Raw genomic sequence first — 21,648 nt, 5'->3', positions numbered from 1 at the left:
AGACAGATGGTTCCCAGACGTGTAGGACCGGCTGCTGCAGCATGAATACGTTCAAATAAGACAGAGAAAGCCGAGGTGCCGAGGCAAACGCCAGGGGTGCCTGCGGAAAGGCCCACAGAGAAGCGTCTATTCAACCTCAAGGGCCTCTGGCCCCAGGAGCACAGCTGCCTCTGTCCCGAGATAAATGTTACATCTCAGCCCGATGCCATGAAACGTTTACCCAGTTCCCTCGTTATAATTCCACGTTCACTTGGCAGTGTCCTGAGCCCCCTGACGTCTGTCTACTGGGAAAGAAGGCCCCTCCCCAGGGGGTTTCTGCCGTTCACAGTCTACGGGACAGTGTTTCACACGGCGAATCAATAAAACGGGTTCATTACGAGTTGCCTTCTGGGTATCTTGACTACACTGGAGAGACTGCTCTGATGAAGCCGACAGACACGTGGACACTGTAAATTAACCGGCATCCTGGTGTATTAGTCAGTCAGGACTACCCTGGAATTGGCCTCCAGGGGCTGGGGCGGGGCCGCCTCTGGGTGAGCCGTGGAGCCTTAGGACAAACGGCCAGAGTCAGCCGCTACCCCCCTCCCAACACTCGCTCCTGCCTTTAGACCTGCCGCGTTTCCACATGTGCGTCTGTTTGGGGGCGTGGAGGGCTCTGATCGTAATAACTCCCCGCCCCCCAACCCCATCCCAAACGTGCGGGCATCGTTTTTTGGTTTTTTGGTTTATTTACTTATTTTTTATTTTCCTGTTATTCTCCTGATCTTGCAGTACACCTCCCTGGGCCTGTGTACTTTGCCAGCTGACCGTTTCAACCTCTTGTGTTGCCGACTGCACTAGAAATCGGAGAAGAGCCTTTCTCTGCCCTTTTCAACACTTCAGCTGTTCAGTTTGACGGAGAAATTTTTCTCTATTGAAAAGTCATAAAAATGAAAGTGTCTCAGGATCTAGAAACACGGCAGGTGGACAAACCCACTGACCTTTTCTCAAACTGTGTTTTACTGTCTCAACATTGCACTTAAATTGTTTTTATTGGGGCAGAGCTGTTTCACAATGTTGTGTTAGTTTCTACCGTACAGCGAAGTGGAGCTCCCGTGCCGTACGTACGGCAGGCTTTTATTAGTTATCTATTTTATACATATTAGTGCATCTATGTCACTCCCGATCTCCCAATTCATCCCACCCCCAACCCCTGCTTTGTTATAAGAAAATGGAATCTACTCCGAGACTAGAAACACCCAGGGCCGCAGTTCTCCAGAGTTACTGTGCATGGGAATCACCCTGGAGAGCTCACTCACAAGCCGCGCGCAGGCTCCGCTCTTAGGGAACCGGACGCTGGCGTCTGGGGTGGGTGTGGCGGGCTGCGTACGGAGCAGCGTCGGGCTTTGTGCACCTGGCGCCGAGGAGGGAGCTTCTGTCTAACACAGGGACTGAGACGAAACGCAACAAACTGGGAGAACCCTGGCATCCCGCCTCCCAAATTTCCAATCGCAGAGCATCAAAGTACCGCAGAGAGAAAGGGCTACAGCAGCACATCGGTAAGCGCAGGAGCCAGAGGGGACGGTGTCATTCCTGGGCTCGCTGCCGGCACCAGAGAGAACCGCCCCATGTGCACTTCTGGCTGCATAATTACCACCTCCTCTGTGCCGCGCCTCTCCCCGGGCTGACAGAACATTTCTTTACTCAGAGGAACAAGGTGATGAGACCCAAGAGGAACTTGGTGGGAACCAGATCTTGGTCTGGGGACCCGTCTCCACGAAGGGAGGCTTAAGCCTGAGTAACTGGGGCTGTGTGTGTGGTGGGGTGGAAGGTACCTCCTCCTGCCCCTCCCTCGGCCGCCCCCCTCCACCTGATGACTTGCCCTCATCCGTGCTGAAAACAGACTGAGCTGAACTGAAAATAACCGAGGAGATTAAATTAAATTACATCAGGCCTGGCTCCCAGGCAGTTGCTAATAAAATCATAAGCATTCACGCAGCGTGGCAGACACAGACAAAAATGTTCGCTGGTTCTCTTTTTTTCTCGCCACCCTGAAGCAGCCAAACCCTCAAGAGCCAAGGCCCAGTGAAACCAACCTTCTTTCTATCAGCTCTACGCGAGGTTGTGGGCGGGACGTGCTCTTGCTGGCTCCGCGGAGGGAGCCCCATCTTCGCGGGGGCGTGGCCTTCGCTAGGCTTCCCCACCAGGAACGCGATGGCGGAGCATCACGTGTGACACCTGCTTAGCCGGCAGGGAAAGGGTTCAACTGTCCCAGACCAGCAACTCTCCCCTACACTCCTGGTCACCAGAGATGGGCTCAGAGCTGACTCTCTTGGGGGCGAACTCGTCAGGGGCTACTGGAGGCCTCGGGCCAACAGGGGACTGGCATTAGTATTTGCTTCTGGAAGACGACGGTCCTCAGAGAGAAAGACAGCATAACAGCAAGCCATTCCCCGCGGCCCTCTGTCTCTTGTTCTACCACAGTCTTGAATCTGAGAATACAAAGCTGAAGATAAACATTCACTGAACTTCCCACGTCGGGGCTAAGAGATTTCCACCTGGAAAAGCCTCTTATCACCTCACCCACAGTTTTACAAGAATCTGGATGTTCTTATTACCTTTGGGACCTTTCTCCGACTGAGCCCATCTGTCAACACTTCAGACCTTCCCAAGGCGACCACGTGCATCAAACCTAATGTGAGACTAAATTAATTCCGAAAGAGGCAAGACTGGGGCCCAAGTATCTTGGATGTAAAACGTTTAATCTGGTGAAATAAGCAAGCTGTTCGTGCACCACTGGGCCACCACCGACTCGACAAAACTGCCAGGCGGAGAGAGATTCAACGGGCAGACGTACAGTGTGGCAGGACCCTCAGGCCAGAGACCCGGCACAGGGTGAAGATTCCGCTCCCCGCGAGGTTTTAGGAGGTGGGCATTTGAGATCTAAGTGCTCTGGCAAGGATGCAACGGGGAGGGGACTTGCCATCCACAGCTAAACCACCACAGTTTACAAGCAGGAGAAAGAAGCCATGTCACTGAGCTTGGAGACCAGGGTGCTCTTGCCTTCAGGAAATGACACGGGCGACCCTTTGCCCCTCATCCTGGTCTTGCTGCTTCCCACAAGCACCCAGTGCACTCGGTATAGCAAGCTATGTTCAAATCACTGCACAGAGAGCCCTGCACGAGGGACAATCCAAGGAAGACATGCTGCTAGTTAGTACACACCTGACAGCTCTGCCACAGACAGGTCAGGATGTCAGTGATGACACGTCCCCGGGGAACGTGCAACCTCTTTCTTGGTGGATGTGTGTCTCTCTGAAGGAGCCCAAGAGTCACGTGGCTTTATGAATTTGGCTAAAACAGGATCATTTCCATGTGATCCAGATACAGGGCTACAATGGGAAGAGTGGCTTTGGACTTGGGAGGTAGCAGCACAGTATAGAGCTGGGTCTTTCCTACGCTGTGCTCGCTGGGTTCTTCTAACATCATCATCCTCTGCTCAACACCCATCTCTTAGACACAAATTCAGGGCACTGGGTACAGGAGATAAGACGCCGTCTCGGACCTCAAAGGGCTAATGGTCTGGTAGCAAGAGATCAGCAGGCAGATAAACATAAAACCACAAAATAAATGTTAGAAAGGGGCGTGCGGAGAAACTGGGCCATTGTGGGCGGGGCACAGAATGGTAGGAGGGGCTTCATGAAGGGAACTGGGGCTGAGGGTTAAACAGTACTCCTGATGGAGCAAGGTAAACAGCACAAGCAAAGGTGAGCAGGTGGGAACCAGCCTGCCCCCTGGGGAAACGGCACGTAGCTTTTCTTCACGATGCGAATGCGGAGTGCCAAGGGGTGGGGGGCGGGGCACGGAAGGGACCAGACTGCAGAGGCAGGCAAGGTACCGGCTGCTGAAGGGGTCCCACAGACGTACGGCACCAGATATTTAGGAATGGCCAACCAAGGAAGAAGACAGAGTAGATAAATCCATGGAAAACACACCAGGGCTTCCCTGGTGGCACAGCGGTTGAGAGTCCGCCTGCCGATGCAGGGGACGCGGGTTCATGCCCCGGTCCGGGAAGATCCCACATGCCGCGGAGCGGCTGGGCCCGTGAGCCGTGGCCGCTGAGCCTGCGCGTCGGGAGCCTGTGCTCCGCAACGGGAGAGGCCACAGCAGTGAGAGGCCCGTGTATCGCAAAAAAAAAAAAAAAAAAGAAAAGAAAAGAAAACACAGCAGTGGTCAGCTGGAAGCCCATGCATCTGAATGTGGCAGCGTGCAAGCACTCCTCTGGGACAAGCATGCTGCTAGGTGCTTTTAGCTCCAAGGCAGTTCCTGTTTTCTTTTGCAAAGGCTGTGCCTGGATGTTAAGCCCCGGCCAAGCTAGAGATGGCTTCTTCCAAGACTGAGAATTCGAGAGCAAGGGTGAGGCCGCGACGGCGAGGCAGGCTGAGAAAGGACACAGCCGTCGCGTCTGGCCCACTCCTGCACGATCGGTCGGCACACATCTTGACGGGTGTTCGTTTCCATCCTTCTTGCCCATTTCAGGTCTCCACCCTGAGGCAGGGAGGAGTTCGGCTGGGTTCCCTGCTGCCATTTTTATCGCCAGCTGTTATCTAAACCCTGGAAAAGGGGGTTCTGGGGGTCATGATGACAGTGCCAAGGGCCAGCTCAGGGTAGCCTCACCTGTTCACTGGAGGATGGAAACACGAAATGGCCAACACTGTAGCCACACGGTGTGGGCCTATCTGTAGTAAGGGGAGGGAGTTGCGACGGGCACACATCTGCCCTCGGCCAGAGCCAGGAGCCGGCAGGGTAAGGGGGTGGGAGGCGTGGGCCTGGGCACCAGCGTCAGGATGGCCTCCATTCAGCAGCCGGGGACCTGGGCAGGTCACACAAGCTCTCGCAGCCTGTGTCTGTGGGACAGAATGACGGCAAGGATGAGAGCACTCTTCCGGAGGGGTCGTCGTGATAACAGGAAAGCATCCAACCAGGGCTTGGGAGGTGGCAGGGGCTCAACAAGCCCTGGTTTCTCCTCTCATAGGACCCAGGCCCTCCGGCAGCACCCGCGGCTCCCGTGGTGTGCACTACGTCCCCCTTTCCCACAGCGGCTCACCGTGTTCCGACCGGCTGGCTACGGGCATCCCCGTCAGGAGCTCGGAGGTTGGTTCATCTGGGGCTTCCTTCCAGCCCACAGGGATTTCTACAGAGGGCGTTTAAGGGCTGTACCCACCAGAACAGGAAGCTCCAACCTAACAGAGCTCAACTTTTTGGAGGTTTGGTTGATCTGAAAATTTTCACTAGTGATTAACATTCGCCACACAGGCTTGTGTGTGCGTGTGTATTTCACAGTACTTTCAGCGTTTTGTGTTTGCTGAACCATTTGGAAGTGAGTTTCAGACGTCAGGGAAAATCGCCCCTCAACTATTTCAGCATCTCCCCCATAGTCACATTGCCATGACCACCCAGAATCGTCGTGTGGATCCAAAACCACTATCTAAAGGGTGGTCCAGATTCGGATTTCTGCCCTGCTCCCCGGACGTCCCTTAGAATTGTTACTTTCTTGGGTCACAGATTCTGCTCGATTATCAGGTCTCTTTAGTTTCCTTTAGTCAAGAACAGTCCCCTTGACGGTTTTTGTTCTTCACAATAATAACATTTTTGAAAAGTCCCAGTCGGTTACCAAGCAGAATGTCCCAATATCTGGATTTGTCTAGTTTTTTTTTTTTCCCTCGTTAGATTCGGGTAATACAGTTTTGGCTCCAATACTGGACGGGCGCATGACAGTGTGTACTTTCTATTACATCCCGTCAGGATCAGCGTCCTTTCGGTTTGTCACATCACGGAGGAGGCTGAGTATGACCGGGAAGGTGCCACGTACCAAACGGGCAACATGGCTACACAGGAAAACATTTAGTCCAGGTACCAGCGTTCTGACTACGTACCCTCGACGGCGCATCGCCTGAGGCTTTATTTAAAATGGCAATAAGTTCTTGAGCTTTACGGAGTAGGCTCCTTCTTGGTAGAGGTGTTGCTATACTGATTCCGAAACTGCTGCACGCGATGTGGGGCAGGGCAAACAAATGGGCATGCTGGCATCACTGGGGACCAGGGGTCTTACTGAGGGAGGACGGAGAATCAGTGAGGACTGGGAAAGGTGGAGAAGAACTCCGGTCCAGGATCAGAGCCAGAGGCAGCAGTGGGAGGTCATAAAAAACACCCTGCCTCTGTCTACTGGACGCGCTTAGGGCAGTAGCACCCTGGGAGCCCCAAGCACCCCAGAACCCCGACTTTGATTCTTATCATCATTCCCATTTAAAAAAAACCCCAGTGTTCCTCAGAGAAAGGCGGCTCCAGAAAGAAAGGAAGTACTGAAGAAATGGACGGGTCATGTCAAGGGGATGCAGAGCCAGCACGAAGCGGCTCCCGCTGGCCATATTTTGAACAATTTGAACATTTTAAAAAGACACTAAAAAAGAAATAGTGACCTCAAATTGCTACTTAAAAAAACTGTAGGGGGACATAAAGGGAAAGCTTTTCTTTCAGATGAATGCCAGCTACTGAACGTTGAAGCAATTACAGAACTAGAAAATCACCATTTTGCAACCGTCAGTATAATAACTGATTAAGGCTGGACCACGGCTGCCAAAACCATGGGACAAAAAGTTGCTGGTCTCCAAGTACAACATCCAGCCCCCTCATTAATTATGAATTTAAAGAAGGTACCTTTGCAGTGGAGGGACCTGATGAAAATACCTTAACCAGGTGATCAAAGGTAGCATGACCGGTAATGGACAATCTGGATATACTTGAGGGGAAGCAGCTGCCTGAGGACCCCTCCCTATCCCAAAACAAAGGGCCAGCCACAGCAGCTGCGTCACCTTTTGTGCTGTTGAGCTGGATCTGATTCCCACAGCCAAGCTTTTATTTAATAGAAATGACCTCCAACTAATACCTTTCCCGTTCTGCAAGCGGCTTGGCCCAACTGCTCCTTGCTGGCCGCCCCAAACAGGTTACTGTACTCTCAGGCCTTCCTGCCGGTGGGGGGTGGGGGTGGGGTGGGGGTGGGGGTGAAAGCATCTGAGCAAAGCTCTCAGGTGACCAATGGGCCGCCTGCCATGCCTCCTGTCCCGGAATCGACAAAGAAAGTCGAGGGTCACAGTGAACCTCAGGGTCACGCCTGGAGTTCAGGGTGGGAGGGTGATGCTCTGTCCTTGCTGAAAACACAGCCACCGGAACTGTAAATGCTCCTGCTTGAGAAAGAAGTATTTAACTGGGAGCTACTACCCCGTGACTCCTAAGACCCGTGCAATCTGTAAACTGGGATGACTGTAGCCCTAACCCCTTGAAAATGGAGAGAAGTTTCCCCCCAGCTTTCCCCATGGCGCACTCAAAATCCCCGAAATCCCGGACTGGGTTGAGCTTCCTGAACACACCAAGCACTTCCGCGGCCCAGCATCTTTCCTTGAAGTGTCCTCTCCCCATAAGGACTATGTCTTCCTTATCTTAGCACCCCCAGGGCCTCACAGAGAGCCTGACACACAGCTTATAAATGGATAACACACAGTCCGATCAAAGAATGAATGATTATTATACAAAGCTGTCTCACCGCCTTGACTCCATCCCAATGACGCTATTAAAAGGTGGAAGAACACACAGAGGGAGCAGTATTCTTTAAACCAACAACCGTGTGAGGGCAAAGTCCGGACACAGAGCTAGAAGAGAGACAGAGGACGCGATCTGTAGGCTGCCGGGACCAGCAGGAAGCGCCCCCCAACCCCGGAAGTCCATTTAGAAGTTCATCTCCATAACTTAACAACACAAAGTAGCTGAGAAAATCAGACTCTTCTGCAGAATCATCTATTTGGGGAAGAGATGTGCTCCTGAAACAGCTGCAAAGCATACGGTATTTTTCCCATTTACTTACAACATTAAATTGAAAATCCGTTCCCACGAGTGGCACTGCTGAATTCATAGCACTCCTCCAAACCAGATAAAAAGTACACAGGAATGTAGGAAACCTATTAAAATCGCATACTGAACGGAAAAAAATATTGACACTGTTCAGATAACATCAGCACCACTGCCCGAAGGCAAAAAATAAAAATACACCACAAAAGCGGAGGCCTTTCCCAGAAATACTGTACCAATCTCGAAAGGAAACTGATCTCTGATTTCAAAAGGGTGATTTCCATCCCCGGAGTCCGCTGGGAATTTCTACTTTACTTTGGGAATTCTTTTCAATTTGAGTGATTCTGCACAGGTCAAATGGAAATGGAGCCCATCTGACAATTAACACAGGTACTTCGGGTTTAAGTGCATTTTCCAAGAAATCACTTGCATTGGTATCATAAGCCCTGCTCGTGGTGGTTTATTGTTTATATGTGTGTTCCCGTTAAGGCCGGCTAATTCCTCTACCCCATCTCAGCCGTCAGCTGCAGGTCTCTTCCCTCTGGCCTCTCGAACACCTACAGTCCTTCAGACTCTTCCTCCGCGGGGTCCTTCCCCCCCACGCCGTACGCCCCAGCACCTCCCATGGGACTGTCTGCCACCCACATAACTGAGCTTAATTATACGTGGACTTGGTTGTTCTTTAATTCCTCCACACGTTACACTTTTCTCCCCTGGTCCTAAGTCCCACGTTTAGACCTTCTGTCACCTCAGAGAAGCTGTGGGGTGTCGAGTGTGGGTTTAGAAACTATTTATGGGTTTGCTATTCATCCAGAGGAGCCTCTTTAATTAGCAAGAGAGACCTGGGAGACTGACAGCATTGGGGTGCAGGGTCAGATAGGGCTCAGGCCGCCTCCCTTCACTTTCCGCCTCGTAACTCGGAGCAATTTCCTTCCCCCACCACGTTAGCTCCTTTGCTCATCTTGAAATGAGGGCAAGAACAGTACGCTGTGGTATAATTCTTGAGGGGTCAGGGAAACAATGACTACGACAGCACTCGGCGTGGGGAAAGGTCCAGCCCTGTGGACAGCAGTCCGCACACGGCAAGGACTCGGTCAATGGGGAAAGGTCCAGTCCTGTGGACAGCAGTACACACACGGCAAGGACTCGGTCAATGGCAGCTGCTGTTACGGAAACCATCTGTCCAGACACCCACACACAAGTGCCAGACCCGCTGGGTGGGGAGGGGAACAGGCAGGTGATGCGGGACGGGTGTTAGGTCCCACGAGGGAGGGGCCCTGCCCTGTGTTCCTCGCCGGCCTTTTATACTGGAATAAGGAAGCCTAAGGTCTTCTCTTTGACTCTTGAAAACAATTTCTACTGACTAACATAGGTACCTATTGTTCACAAATTTATCGGGTACTATTTAAAAATGTGACTACATTGATGCCTAAAGTATGGTTATGTAAGGACGTGACTATCAGGGGCTGCTGGGTGAAAGGTGTAGGCAACTCTGTGTTACTTTTTTTTTTTTTTTTTTTTGCGGTACGCGGGCCTCACTGTTGTGGCCTCTCCCGTTGCGGAGCACAGGCTCCAGACGCGCAGGCTCAGCGGCCATGGCTCACGGGCCCAGCCGCTCCGCAGCATGTGGGATCCTCCCGGACCAGGGCATGAACCTGTGTCCCCTGCATCGGCAGGCGGACTCTCAACCGCTGCGCCACCGGGGAAGCCCTGTGTGTTACTTTTGTGACTTTTCTTGTACCATAAGCTCTACTCGTTATGGTTTATTGTTTATATTTCTGTTCTCCTTGAAGCCAGGCTAATTCTGATTCTGAAAATCTAAAATTACTCTAAAAGTCTTAAGGAAATGATTACTAACGGGTTATTTCCTTTAGTTTGGATGTCTATATTTAGGACTGAATTTCCTGCACACAAATAACTACTGTATTTTTAAGTTAGATTTGCTGTGGACTGAATGTTTGTGCCTCCAAGTTTGTATGTGGAAGCCCTAACCTCCTACGGTGATGGTACAGGAGGTGGGGCCTTGGGAGGGGATGAGGTCATGAGGGTGAGGCCCTCAGGATGGGATCAGTGCCCTTAGGAGACACCACTGAGTTTGCTTCCTTCCTCCCTCTTCCCACTCCCAGACTCTCTCTCTCTCTCTACCCCCCCTCTCTGTCTCTCTCTCTCTCTCTGTCTCTCTCTCTCTCTCTGTCTCTCTCTCTCTCTGTCTCTCTCTCTCTCTCTCTCTCTCTCTCCCCCCCCCCCACCCCCAAGTGAAGACGCAGCCAGAAGGCAGCCCTGCAAGCCAGGAGGAGATTGCTCTCCAGAAACCAAACTGGTGGCACCTTGATCTTGAACTTCCCGGCCTCCAGAACCAAGAGAAATTCAGTCCATGGTATTTATTATAGCAGCCTGAACTAAGATAAGATTCCAGTTCCTACTGGTACTGTCATTAAAATATCTCTACTTCTATCAGTTGAATATGTAACCATTCAAGTGACCATCTGTGTGACTTTGGGCAAGTTATTTAATTTCTTTGTGCCTTGGTTTCTTCATCTATAAGGATAATAAACTTCCGCACAGGTTTAAATAAGTTAATGATGTAAAGTGCTTCAAAGGTGGCCCTTTTGTGGGAAGTGCTCAGTCACTGTGAGCTGCCGTTGCTGCTGTTATGAAAAAGTATTGCTGAATTCATAGTCCTAGAGCAGAGCTACATCTCTGCACAAATGTGTAGACTCGTTCTCGAGACATGACCTAGATTGCAGCCATAGGTTACACTGGTTGGCTTTCATGCATGAAAAGTCTCAAACTCAGGGAGGGTGCCTTCCCCTAAGATGATTCCACAGTTGTGAGTCAAGTTCAACTCTTGGCAATGTTGGAGTGATTAGCATAGCAGTCCCAGGAGGATACACTTGGCTGTCCGTCCCCTGCAAGGTGGGTCTTTCCCTCGTACCGTGTGCCACCCCAGACGGCGCATCTGTGCCCCTCTGTGCAGTTTCACACCTGCAAGGCTCTTGAGGCTCACAGAAGAGCCTGGAACACTCAGGCAGCGCCACATGGATAAGGCACGGGCCGGTCTAGCACCACAGTCTGTTTTGTACTCAGAAGCAAAGGAGTGCGAGCTGAACGCTGGAATCCCTGCCAGGCAGTCCAGCCCTCAGGGAGCTGGGACCCTCCCGGCTGAGCTCCGACTCCCTGTGTGTCCACCACGTCGCCATGCCCGTGGGTCGCTGTAAAGCCGGGGAGAAGCACAGAGCCGTTCAGTCAACAGGCGTTCTGCTGCGACCCCTCACCACTTACTCAGTCTCTGCTTTACGGTAATTTTCTCTGAAACTGCACGCTCCCTGCCCCCAGGACGAGACTTTGACAATGAGGGAGCCTTAGCAAAAAAGAGAGAGAAATAAGCCTGGGGCTGTGACGGTGCAGCATCCGTCCAATCAAAGGGAACGCAGGCGAGAACCGCAGCCCCAAGCGCAAGGGGGCAGGCAGGATGGTTTTGAGAAAATCAAGGAACTTCTCTGAAACACAAAGGCACCAGGGGTCCTGTGTCTGTGATGGGGATTTTATGCACAGTCCCATTCTGACCACTAGCCGTGTGTGGTTCGTTTCATCAGGTTACCCAGCCACAGAGTGTGTGGACCCTCTCCTCGCAACACCTCAAAACCCTGTTTGATGTTCCCTGAATTCTTACCTGACAGGACAGCACTGGGTAGAACACTGGATTGTTTTCCAAAGAAAAAAAATGTGAGGATGTTCCCGAAAGCGAGCTTTCTCTGGGACTCCTCCCCCACCCCACGCCCGCTTCTTCCTTAAACAGACCCTTCACGTCTTTTTTTCCTATAACAAAGAAAATTAAGTCAGTTTTTCCACTTTTAAATACAAATGGGAACACAGTGCGTTTGCTGATCTGATGAGAATAAATGTCCTGGTCCAGGAGAAGGGAGCGTACAGTGCGGGTGGTACCCGAGAGGCCTCCAGAGCAAGGAAACGAGGCTGCCACCTGAGCCTTAAACCATACGCAGCACAGAGGGCGTCACCTTGAGGACCCCCGGCCGAGCGTGGATTTGGTGGGAAACCCAAGGAAAAGCTGTGCTGTGACACGTGCACCCTGACACGGCCCCGAGGAGGGCGCCTGGCCTGGGGACATGGAGTTCTGGTGCCTCAGCCGTCTCGTCTGTGAGGTGCAGGTGGGGTGATGGTTAGAAGCACAGGGTCTGTTACTATGTGACACTGCAGGGCTCCCATTTCTCTGCGCCCCGGTTTCCTCTTCTGGAAAATGAGGCTGACGATCTAGTTGTGAGAAGCAGATAAGTTCATCTGTGTGCATTTCTCAGCACCGCACCCAACTCAGAGGAGGCGTAAGTACTCGAGGCGGGCCCATCGGGTCATCACAGCCCGACGCCCTTAAACACCTGGGTCAGCCCTCGCCTGCCCTCGCCCGGGTTCCACCTTCACCCGGGGCATCTTGCTTAGTGGCTTCTGGTGTGCCCGTCACCAGGGGGACAATCCGCTGGCCCTGCTGCAGAACACTTCTTCCACACGGCCGTGGTGACCCCGACTGACGCTGGCATTTGGGGATTCGGGAGGCGTGTTCATGAGACCCCGTGGCTCTGCGTCCGAGCAGCCCGGGTCTTGGCCTGCCCTTGATCCGAAGCCCACGGAGCACCACACGCCTCACACCCATCCGAGATTGCCTTACCTGTGACGTGGAGCTTTTCCTCGGTGACCTCGGCCTTCAGGTAGATCCGGCCCCTCTTCTCCGTGTGGTCCATCCCGCAGAGGCTGGGGACGTTTATCACGCACTGCTTGTGCACGTTCATATCACAGGCTGCGAGTCAAGAAAGCAAAGGGTGAGGCTGGGCGCGTGGCCTGGAAACACCCCTCCCTCGGTGTTTTGGCTGCATGAACAGAAGTGAAAATGAGCCACCCTCTGACTCGATACTCTGCTGTAATGCTTTTGTGACATAAAGAACTGTTAGCAGATGTCCCTTACAGCACAGGCTGCATGACAGCGACAGTGTCCTTAGAATACTCGATCCATACTTGTTCAGTCTTAACTGAAGCAAGACACCCCCCTGTCTTCTGTGAACGCTTCCAATACATGACAGCACACAAAATCCACACAGGTCAACGCATGCAGAGCGCAGACTGATTACTATTTATGTGCACAGAGGCAAAGAGCACGCACATTTTACACAGACGACTCTTTCTGCCAAGCATTTCTTATGCCTTTCTGAGAATTTGCAGGGTTGAGTAAAGGAAATTCAGAAAATGTTCCTTTCCTCAGTAAACCGTATTTCCAAGGAGGCTTAAGTGCATTGCTTTTGTCTGTTGTTGTTGTTTTTTTTTTTTTTTTTTTTTTTTGCAGTGCGCGGGCCTCTCACTGTTGTGGTGGCCTCTCCCGTTGCAGAGCACAGGCTCCGGACGCGCAGGCTCAGCGGCCATGGCTCACGAGCCCAGCCGCTCCGCGGCATGTGGGATCCTCCCAGACCGGGGCACGAACCCGTGTCCCCTGCATCGGCAGGCGGACTCTCAACCACTGCGCCACCAGGGAAGCCCTTGTTGTTGTTTTTAAAAGAACCTGTGCTTGATATGTTAAACCTGTCTTCAGATATTTAAATATTATTCTGAGTAAAACAAATACACGCCTGGCATAAGCCATTTCTCACCAGCTGACATTACGTGGGCCAGACGGGGGTGGGGGTGGTGGGGGGAGGATTAGAAAAAGATCAGTCTTACTGTAATGGACTAAAGGAACCCTGAAGAGAGTCCGGTGCGCTGAGCACGAACAGAAGACTGTGTAGGTGTTTCAGCTCTACTGGCCCTGTACCTTCAGGCTTCCAGAAGGAGGGGCGGCCCTGGGACGCTTGTGAATCCTGCAGGGGGTGCTACAAGGCTCTTCTGAGCCTCCACGCCCCTTTCCTCTTCAGTGGCTAATTCTAACGTGGTGAACTACACAGCAAGCAGCATCATGGACAACGGATCTCAGCTACGGTTATTACACACCGAGAGCAGGAAAAGGGACACAACGAGGGAAGCACGATTAACGTGGATTCATTCCCAAAGGGAACCGTTCAGAACCACGTACCCTGATTCGGCCAATACAAAGCCTCGAAAAGCTGTGCTATGACCCGCATCGACCAAATCACGTGTTCAAACTTGGGCAGAATGTGCAACTTAAGGGAATAAATGCCAGGCCTCTGGAAAGGACGTGGACCTCAGGGAGGGCGTGGGAGGCGAAAGGGCCCTGGGCTGTATCTTTGTCTCGGCGCTACCGTCCGCGGCTTGTATCGTACATCCTGGGAAGCTCACTGGCTTTCCCACTCCCTTTCCTACTCCTCAGACTAAGAGGCCTGCACGAGTGGTTGCTGACTTTCTTTCCACCGAGCATCATAACCTACTGTGTGTAAGGGCAGAGGAAGAGGGTTCTTCCCTGCAGAAGTGGCTCTGGCTGGGGGGTGGTCTGGGTCCTGGCACCCATCTGCTTATTTTCCTGCAGCCCCCAGGAAGGAGCACCGGCAGCCGCCCCAGAAACCCTAGGACTCCAAGGCAAAGAGCTCAAAACAAAACACACTGGTTTAGGTCAGTGGTTTTCAAAACTTTTACTAACAGAACCCATTTTACAACTAATATGTTATTAAGCAGGATCCTAATCTACAAACCAGATGAGTGTCATTTCATTAGCATACGCTTAGTTAATAAATTCAAATCTATACCATTTATTCACTATAAAGACATTCCTGGATAACCGAGAAAGGCCTCTGATGCGAACAGAACTTTTCACCGCCTAGCGGTGCCAGGCGAAGACTCAGTTCAGCCTCAGCGATGCATTTATTTCTGTCTCGTGTTAAAGTTGGACAGCATCCCCAAATCCTGGTTCACCCAGAAGAGGACGGGCAGCTGGTGCCCTTCTTTAAGGGCACGCTTCACGATCCCGGCTGACTCTGCAGCGGATGTAGCAGGAGAAACGGGAGGGCCCCGTCTGCAAGGTCACCTTCAACTCGCCGAGGTTGAGTGCCTAAGACAGCTGAGGATTCACTTTTGTTCCAAGTTTTAAAATAATTAAAAGTGTATTTACAAGTGCACTTAGAATCCACCCTTGCAGAGCCTCTGAAAACAGTGTCTTTGGAATCCTAGCGTTTCCCGAAATGCAGGACGCCACCGGCCTTGCTGAGCGCGAAGCTTCCGTGAAGCAGCCCTGCGCTCTGAGAAGCTATCCGTCTACTCCATAAAGTTCACAGAGCTTCATGTTGATGTGCAGGTGGCCCTTGAGTGACACGGGTCTGAACTGCACAGGTCCACTCAGACACGATTTCTTTCCAACAATTCCACAGCTGCCCCCCCCCAATCCATACCCCCATATCCACTGACTGTGGGCGCTGAGTGTCCGTGGAGGGTCCTGGAACCGAGCCCCCTCGGATACCGAGGGAAGACGACATACATATGTCTTTGCTCCATGTCGGGACACACAGGTGAGGCTCTGGGCCCTAAAAGCCATCATTAACGAATGACACATCTTATATTCCCATAACCCTTCCCCTTCTACTAGAAAAAAACAGGCTCAGTAAGTACCTTTTCATGTCCTAAGAATAAAATTTTATTGAAACAAATAAATAGCCTGGGGAATCTCACTACATGACAATAATCAGAGCAAAGAGTTTCCACAGAAAGAAAAAGACGTTTTTCTTTCCTCCTGGTGTTTGGTGGTGATACACACAGAGCAGAAAGGGGAAGGGGAGAGGACGGAGGTCTTCCGGGGTTTCATCTCTAACTGGCCTGGTAGGAATCTGATCTGTCCAGAAACACACAGGCCAAGTGAGCTTCTAAAGTAAGATGCCCTCCCCGTTTTTATTCTTGCTGTGGTTTCAGCGCTAACGAGAGCCTACTGGATTTTTCCACAGTCCACCCACTAATCAGAGACCCAGGAAGATAATGAGTACGAACGCTCAGCTCATCTTGAAGCCAACCCAAATGTGGAATCTGGAGGTGGGGACACACGGCACTCGCTGTGGGGTTTGACAGGCCTGCGTGCGACAGTGACTGCAGATCTCCGCCACGGAGGACTGGGGCAGCAGCAGCCTCATTAAACCGGGTGCTTCTGGGGTGAGGGCTCATAAGCAGGCAGTTAAGCAGTTTAATAAACCACAACTTCGACAGCGGAGAGATCCTCTACTTTCTCGGCAGAGTCCGTATCTGAACGAATTCTACGGACGAGCTGAAGAGTCACTAACCCTTGAAGGGCCCTGTCAACCCCGCCGCACGCCGCAGAGCCTCAGCATCTACCAAGAAAGAAAACTTACTTACTGTCACACTTCATCCCCTGGTGGATGAGTCCGTACAGCAGCGACCCACAGTGGTCGCAGAAGGTGGGGCTTCCATAGGTGTGGATCTTGAATTTGTGCTTGCTCCTGGGGTCCTGAGGGGAGAAGCAGCACACTGCATCAGTCACGGGGAGACCGCACCTGGGGACCAGGCCCGCCCTTCCCGTCTCCGCAGCAAGGCTCCAGGCGCCACTGTGTGTGCACCGTGGTCTGAGGTCACACGATGGGCTTTTAAGAGGCTGCCCGTTCCGGGCTGGGCACCGGATGCCCACGTTCCCTCTCTTTCCGGGGTGTAATCCGCACACAGCGGGGTTTCTCCCACAGCTTGCTGGACCCAGAGCCAGCAAGGTGCCCGAGGGTGAGCAGAGCGGTTCAGACACCGCGGTCTTGCCGCATCCCCAGGGCCCAGCGTGGGCTGTAGCGGGCACAAAATCAGGGTGTATCCGTGAAGCTGAGCTGAGTGGCCCTGGAGCCATTCAGCAGACTTTGGGCCATTTCCTTTAGGGCGAGGCTTCCAGGAATATACTCTAAGACCAGATATGCACCCAAACCCACGGGGACGTCTTCCTGCTTCTGCACCATTTCCAAAGCGTCATATGCATTTGCAGAGGGAAACTTCAGTGTAATCAGATGAACACTGGAAATGCCTGAAGCCCCCTCCCCTAGCCCCCGTGGCAATTCATCTCCTCTAGCACCACGCAGATGACTGAAGGGACAACTAGGCAGCCTTTTTCCAAGTAGTGTTTTGTTCCTCAACCTACAGATCGATTATAGACAAGGAAGCAAAAATCACACCTAGCACACAGCAGTAATGACAGAGCACGGACTCTGCGGTCACACCGCCTGTGCTCAAATCCCACTTCCCTTCCTTCCCAGAGGCATGACCGTGGGCAAATTACTCATCCTTTCTGCCCCATCTACACACCGGGAAATTAACAGGACTTGTCTTATGTGGTTGATATAAAGACAAAACAAGTCAATCTTAGTGAGGTGCTGAGAAGGGAAAACCCACGTAAAGCAGTAGCCCCTCTGCTTCCCGCGCCTCTGTTTATTATACGTAAAGCAGAGCACTGAGCTGAAGGATCAACACATCCTATTTGGGCTGTAAACCAATTTCATCCTCAACATGCCACATCAGAACCCTTCCTCATTCGATTCCTCCTCCCAAACCATTCTCTGTGGCCCGAGCAGGTACCACTGTCTGAATGAAGGAAGATGCCAGGGGAGCAGGGTTATGGGGAGGAGAAACCACGAGCTCCACTACAGACAAGGGAAGCCTGGGGTGTCCTTGATGTGTCCTTTACTCTGGGGCTTCTCCAATGCAAAGATACTCAAAGAAAGATATGCTTGGCTTCTGACTTTCTAAGAGCCTGGGTGCTGGTGATGTGAGGGAATTCCAAAGGTGATCGTGACTTCATAAGATAACTGACCTTTTGGGTGACACTGGAACCTAAAATCTAAGACACATACCGACCAATGAATTCTTTTGACTACTTTTTAAAGATAGAAATTTAAAAATTCTGGAATATTTTAATCATGCAGATTAAAATAGTATGAAGAATAGTAAGTCAAACGCTCACGTAAACTGGATAAATGTTAGCATTCCTCCGATTTGTCACTGTATTATTACTATTATTATCCTCCTCCTCCTCATTCTGCAGAGATGGTAGGGTTCTTCAAAGTCTTGCGGCCAGTGAACATCAGAGATGGGATCTGACCCGTAGCTGAGGCTTTAACACTGGTTCCCATCCGAGCTTTCAGAAATCCACCCAGAATGAGGCTCTCCTAACACCTCTAAAACATTTTTAATATTTGCAACACAGTTTGTTTTTGAAATGAGAACACCACCTGTTTCTTGTAAATAAAGTTTTACGGGACACAGCCGTGCTCGTTCATTTACGTATTTCCGGTGGCTACAATGGCAGAACTGAGTGATGGAACCTGCAGGCCCACGAAGGCTAAGAGGCTAACTGGCCCTTACAGAAAGGCTGCCGATCTCTGCTCTAGGACCGTGGCTTCCACAGTATCGTCCCTACGCGGCACTAGCGTCACCTGAAACTTGTTAGAAATGAAATCGTTTAGCCCCTCCCCAGACCAACTGAATCAAACTCGGTGGAGGAGGCCTCAACACGCCCTGCAGGTGAGCCTAACGCTGGCAGGTGCACAAGACAGAGAACCACTGCTTTAGAAGGTTCCTCCACAAATACTTCGTAAGTGCTTAATGGGTGCCAGGTGCCTACGTGTGTAAATGACTGACACAGGTCACTGGTTTACTTTGGAAATGTCTCTTGGGGTGAGAAAAATCCACACCTTCCTTGGGAGGTAACTTCTCCAGCCAGTAGCAGCTGTGAACGTGGTCTGAAGTGTGGGCTTAGCCTTCCACCAATTTCCCCAATATCCCAGGATGCTGGGCACAATGTCAAGGGCACACGCTGGTGTCAGTACCAATTAAAAGTTCCCAATGCAGATAGTAAAGGTTGTGTCCTACCATGTGGAGGGCAAAAAGGAGGCCAGGGGGAAGGACAGCCTGTTCTCCCTGCAGGAGGACAGCATCAACCATCGGCGTGACATAAATCCAGCGCGGCAGCTCCCACACAGCCCCCGGAGCCTGGGCGCACGAGGCGGTCCCAGGGCAGCTGTCCTGCCGGTGGGCTGTCACATCGATCTCTGTTGACGTGGCACACGGGGAACCTGCTTCACTTTTCAGGAGGACCTAAGGCTTGCTCATCCAAGCCCATGTGGCATCTTCAGGCTCTCACCTTTGGAGGTACAGGAGAGAGCTGCCCCTCCTGGATGTGGCTGGAGAAGGACCAGGTTCTGGGAGTCTTTACGCCCTAGAACTGTGCCAAGGACGGTGCCTACGATAACAACAGCAATAACAACACAAACACCCACCTGCTTGCGGACCATCCCTGTGTGCGGGAGCGTTATGAAAACCATCATCTCTCCTATAATGAAGCCTTTACCACGGTTCTGGAGACCTGTGTTCTGACTCCACCTTGATACAAGCTCAGCAGCCATTTATTTACAAAGCAGAAATAAACCTAGTCTGCCAGTGTCCCAGCCGGGGGGTGAGGGCGAGGGAACATGTGAGAAGGGGCTTCGCAACCTGAAAGATCCCTGGATGAAGGCAAGAGAAGATTACTTCCAACAGTAACGTCATCGTCATAAACTCCAAGGTGTCAAAGGTTTCCCAGCAATACTTCAGGGACCTGGGCTCACAAGGGGAGGGAGGAGAAAGCTAACGGGCTCCGGTGCCCACAGGCGGCTGGAGGGGAGGCCACGTTGGCAAGAAGGCACAGAACTCTGTGGCCCTGAGTCCTTCCGCTCCGCCCTGGACTCGCCCTCCAGGGCAGTGCCTGTGAGACAACTTGCCCATCCAACCTGCCCGGGCATCACGGCGAGTGGCCGTGACCACCTCCTGCAGCGCAGAAATGAACTCAGGAGCACGGGTGCTCTTCCTGGTCTGATCTCACCTCGTCTGACAAGAGAAGCCAGTGTCAGCTGAAGGGCTGTGACTTAGTGGAGATTTGCAGAGAGCGACTGCTCTAAAAATCACACTTCCCGGATCTCTGATTTTCCATCAATAGCCAGTAACTTCTTTGGGCCCCAACTTCCTCATCTGGACCCCGAGGGTGCTGGTTGGATCGGGACCTTCCCCGTGGGATTTTGGGGAGCCCGACAGAGGAGTCGGGACGTCCTGTGGGATGAGGGTGGGAGAGGGAGGCTGCTGCTAAAAGAAAAATTTGAAAACAACTGGAATAGATGATCTCTTTGATCCTGTCTTGCTTTTAAAAAGAAAACAACCAACTTTTCTTTTTTTATTTTGCAATAATCGAAGACTCACAAGAATCTGCAAGAAAAGTACAGACCGTCCATGCACTCCTCACCCTGCTTCCCCCACTGATAACATCTTACACGAGCGACCGCGGTACGTCAGCAAAACCGGGACACGGACACTGCTGCAGAGACGTGAACTAAACGGCAGGCTTGGGAGTTTCACCAGGTCTCACGTGCAGAATTCCCAGGCATGGACTTTTATTGTACAACTCACGAATTAAACGCTCTGTTTACTGAATAGGGAATACAGTAATATTTGCTGGGTAAATACCATTAAGTCAAACAGGACACATTAAGTCAAAAGTGCATCTGTCGTTGGTTCATCAAATATGTAACTCACTGGATCTCATGGGAAGGGGTCCTGGGAGAACGAGTCTCAAGACTGATCTGAAAAGTAGAATCAGATTGCTTTTCTCTAAGCGTAGGAAGCATGTGCTGTTTCTAAAACGTTCTGATCAGTTTTTCAAAACAAAAGCGTTTAGAGGCACAGGCCAACTGAGGGATCCCCCGAAGTGTAGGGCCAGCCACGGGGCCTGGGACAGTGAAAGGTGTGTCAGCCATGGCTTCCAGGTGATGCTGGTAACCCGGATGGAAAGACAGGACCCCAAGGCAGGAGCTGTGCCCTGCGGGCTCCGAGATGGGCTTCCCCACAGCTGCTGAGTGAATCACACAAACAGCGCCTGCCGTGGCATCCCCAAGAGGCTCCGTGTGGCCGGGGAGGTGTGCGCAGAGGAGCTGAGACTTAGGTGCCCGAGTGTCACTCGCCCTCGGGTACTGAGAAGCAGCGTTTGATGGACGGGACACGAGGGGTCTTTCTGACATCTATAAACCTCGATGTCCAACCCTTCCACTGGGGAAGCCCCAGGTAGCACCCTGGCCCCTCTCACCTTGTTTTGGGTGTTCCCTACTCCTGGTCTAACCATCTTCTGCCAACACCCCATCTGCCGAAAACACCTTAAAAAGCAACAGCGAAGGCTGTTTCGTCCTGCCAGGAAGCCGCCCCAGATGCCGGGACCAGGCGCGCTTTCATTCTTTCCTCTGGCCTTCCAGAGTGTTTTATTTCTCTTACCTGCCACTCATGCAGACAGTTATTCCTCTACCTTCCTCCCCCTCCATCTTCTCATCATTTACCACCAACCCCCCCAGCCCCCGCCAGAGGACAGACGCTGAGGGCTTTAAAGAAATTTCCTAAAGCGCACTGCTGAATTTGCAGCTGGACCAGAACCAAGGCTGGCAAGTCAGTTTTCATGTTATCTCTGGGCTTCCTGGAAACCGAAGCAAGGAGGGAAAAGAAACAAACATGATATTAGGTTCCTCTGGGACCGCAAAGCCACCTGGATGCAGAAACCTGCCTTAGCATCGCCTAAAGGCATTTTCTCTCATACATGGTGAACCTCCCTACACATGTGTGAAGGGGACCTCCGAATCTTTAACAAAGCACACGTCCATCCCTGTTCACCTGGGGATTCACGATAGGTATCCCGCATATAAGTTAGGGTAAGTCTGGCTGCACCTGGTACCACAGTGACATGGCTGGTCTACACACCAAATCTGCACTACTACCAAGTTGGTAACATTTTCTCATTTAGTGCAATAGGTGCAAATCTTACTCTTTACTTCTCTA

The 21,648-nt window shown here is 51.9% G+C and overlaps 1 protein-coding gene across 1 annotated transcript in view; it reads right to left on the bottom strand.

The window, feature by feature from the left end:
* The window catches only part of PRKCA (protein kinase C alpha), a 364,235-nt gene that overhangs the window by 87,457 nt on the left and 255,130 nt on the right, over positions 1-21,648 (bottom strand). Inside the window, exons 4-5 of the mRNA XM_079904472.1 lie at positions 16,168-16,279; positions 12,563-12,691 (exon numbers count right to left, since the gene is read on the bottom strand). Of these exons, the coding sequence (XP_079760598.1) occupies positions 12,563-12,691; positions 16,168-16,279 (241 nt within the window). The remainder of the gene's footprint in view (positions 1-12,562; positions 12,692-16,167; positions 16,280-21,648) is intronic.

The sequence above is a fragment of the Stenella coeruleoalba genome (genome assembly GCF_951394435.1).
Source record: "Stenella coeruleoalba genome assembly, chromosome: 19".
Taxonomy (NCBI): domain Eukaryota; kingdom Metazoa; phylum Chordata; class Mammalia; order Artiodactyla; family Delphinidae; genus Stenella; species Stenella coeruleoalba.
The sequence above is the reverse complement of the archived record's forward strand: the minus strand, read 5'-3'. Positions and strand labels throughout refer to the sequence as shown.